Genomic DNA, 2,416 nt, shown 5'->3' with positions numbered 1-2,416 from the left:
TTATTGTTTTTATTGTCATTATCATTTTTGTTGTGATAAGCAGTCAGCGAAAGTCTCTTCTTCTCCTTCCCTTTCCAGGCAGGAGCCTTCCAGGCAGTGAAACCTGTTTTATTAGCCCTTTATTAGAGAGAGGGGGTGCAGCTACCCATGAAGGCTAGGCTCTGGCCCGGGGTTAAGGATGTACAGGGTACAGGATGTGTGGGTAGATAAGGTAGGGGTGTGGATGTTTGTTTCAGGCTGAGCAAGGGGTGGGACACTGGTTGGTTGCAATCTGAGCTGCCTGTGTATGTTGCATTCAAAGCCACAGGTTAGAAGCTTCTCTTGAGCAAGAGATCATGCCCAGTAATTGCCTCAAGATGAATCAGAGAGAAGATTTCTTCACCCATGGTCAAATGTGAGTCCTGGAGTGCCTTATATAAACCTTCCTGGCCCAGCATGCCTCACCAGTGTTCCTCCTTCCTACAGCTCCGGTGTAGCCTGTGCATTGAGGGGTAAGTGCCCTTTCCTTGGTTGAGTCCACAGGGTAGTGATTGCAGGTGGCCACTTTGCAGACTTTTGGAAGCCACAACCCCACATTTGCCTGAGCACCTCTGGGTTGACTGCATTTTGTTCCAAGTAGAGCAGCTCTTGATGTGCTACGCAGACCCAGCCTTAGGATTTAGGGACAGTGGGAGCCCTGGTGGTGCAGTGTTTAAGATCATGGCTGCTAATCAAAATGATGGCAGTTAAAATCTACCAGCCATTCCTTGGAAACCGTATGGGGTCCTATGAGTTAGAATCGACTCCACGTCATCGGGTTTGGTTTTTTGGTTTTAAGGTGGGGTGTGATGGTGAAGGTCTGTTAGGGGTGTGACACAGAGACCGTCACCTGGGACCGTAAAGAGCCAGATCAACCAGAGCTCTTCCCAGGTTAACTTGAGTGAGCAATGCCCTCCTTATAATCCTCCTTCTTGAATGGGGTGGCATGAAACACCGTGGGCCACCAGGCTGATTCTTTTAGATTTTAGTTGGTATTATATGTCCTTCTCCCCATCTTATCTACAAATGAAAAATTCAGCACCACTCAAACACAGAGCCAAGAGAGCACAATACAGAGCTGGGGAAGACATGCTTTCCTCTAAATCCTTGATGCAGAAAGAAAGGAGAGGGCGCATATGGGGTAGAGGGCAGGGCTGGACTTCCTGCGTTTCTTCACAGGTCAACTCAAGGCCAGGAAGATGTCTACGACGCTGGAAGAATACATGGAGGGAGTCATTAACGTCTTCCACCGGTACTCCGTGAGGGTGGGGGATTTTGACACCCTAACTAAGGGTGAACTGAAGCAGCTGATCACAAGGGAACTTCCAAAAACCCTCCAGGTAGGTGATGGCCTCTCTCCTCTCAAGCTGCCCCCCTCTTCTCTACTGAGGACAGTGTCAAAGCTGGAAGGATGATGGTGGGACAAGGACTAGGGAAGAGGGCAGCCCAGGTTACAGCCCCAAGGATGTCCTCTGCTGGCTGTGAGTCAGGTGCTCCTCTTCCTTCTCTCCATGGCTCACCTATCACCTTAGACTCCTCGTACTTCCTCTCTCTGGAATCTGTTTCCTTAAACATGAAGCGGGGAGACACAGGGGAGGGGCTGGATTAGGTGAGCTCTGGAGTACCTTCCAGGTCGAGCCTTGTGTGATTCCTGGATGATTCTCCACAGTTTCTTCTTTCCTTCCTTTGTTTACTCACATGAGATTCTCCCCCACAGTTTTGGCTAATGAGTTAATGTTCCTGGGTCCCCCTAAGCTGAGCTTCGAGGGATAGGGGGCCTGAGAAAGGAGGGGAAGGGTCTTGTTTGAAGGTTCTGAGCTCACAAACTCTGCTACCCCTTTCTCCTAGAACTCCAAAGATAAAGCTTCCATTGAGAAATTGTTCCAAGAGCTGGATACTGATCGTGATGGACAGATCAGCTTTGGGGAGTTTATGAAGCTGTTGGTCCAAGTGCTGGTGACAGCCCATAACCATATCCACCAAGAATAGGAAGCTCTCTGAGGGTTTCTTTCCTAGAAACGTCTCCAAGAGGCTCCTCACTTCATCACCAAAGACTAGCCTTGCCTGAGGGGGAAAAAAAATTTGGAAGTGATAGATAATAAATGTACTTTTAAAACATTCTTAACAGTCTCTGAATCCTTTTTTTCTTTTCATGCCCATAGTCCTCAGGCTTGATCATGCTCAGCCCTCTAGAAGTTTTCATTTAGATCCCTTAGATCCTTCTTCCCCGTTTGTTCATCAAATATTTATTGATTTTCTACCATTTGTTCCTTCATTTATTCACTCTTTCAACTAATATTCACTGAGCATCTATGATAGTCAGAGACAAAAGAGACAAAGCCCCTGTCCTGTTGGAGCATGGATTCTATTGAAGCTTGCATTTTATCTCATTCTAATC

The 2,416-nt window shown here is 47.4% G+C and overlaps 1 protein-coding gene across 1 annotated transcript; it reads left to right on the top strand.

Annotated features, from left to right (window-relative positions):
* Positions 1-363: 363 nt before the first annotated feature.
* Positions 364-2,138, top strand: LOC100657376 (protein S100-A12). Its single transcript, XM_003414902.4, has 3 exons — positions 364-491; positions 1,198-1,358; positions 1,867-2,138. Exons 2-3 carry the CDS (start codon positions 1,218-1,220, stop codon positions 2,005-2,007), a joined length of 282 nt encoding a protein of 93 aa, XP_003414950.1. The 5' UTR covers positions 364-491; positions 1,198-1,217; the 3' UTR covers positions 2,008-2,138.
* Positions 2,139-2,416: the final 278 nt, after the last annotated feature.

Source organism: Loxodonta africana, chromosome 3 (assembly GCF_030014295.1).
Source record: "Loxodonta africana isolate mLoxAfr1 chromosome 3, mLoxAfr1.hap2, whole genome shotgun sequence".
Taxonomy (NCBI): Eukaryota; Metazoa; Chordata; class Mammalia; order Proboscidea; family Elephantidae; genus Loxodonta; species Loxodonta africana.
The sequence above is the reverse complement of the archived record's forward strand: the minus strand, read 5'-3'. Positions and strand labels throughout refer to the sequence as shown.

What these genes read in the sequence shown, in the direction of transcription:
- LOC100657376 (XM_003414902.4), top strand. Translation starts at nt 1,218, where the DNA reads ATGTCTACGACGCTGGAAGAATACATGGAGGGAGTCATTAACGTCTTC. An exon ending in AACTTCCAAAAACCCTCCAG is followed by an intron (nt 1,359 to 1,866) that starts GTAGGTGATGGC and finishes CCTTTCTCCTAG; the next exon opens with AACTCCAAAGATAAAGCTTC.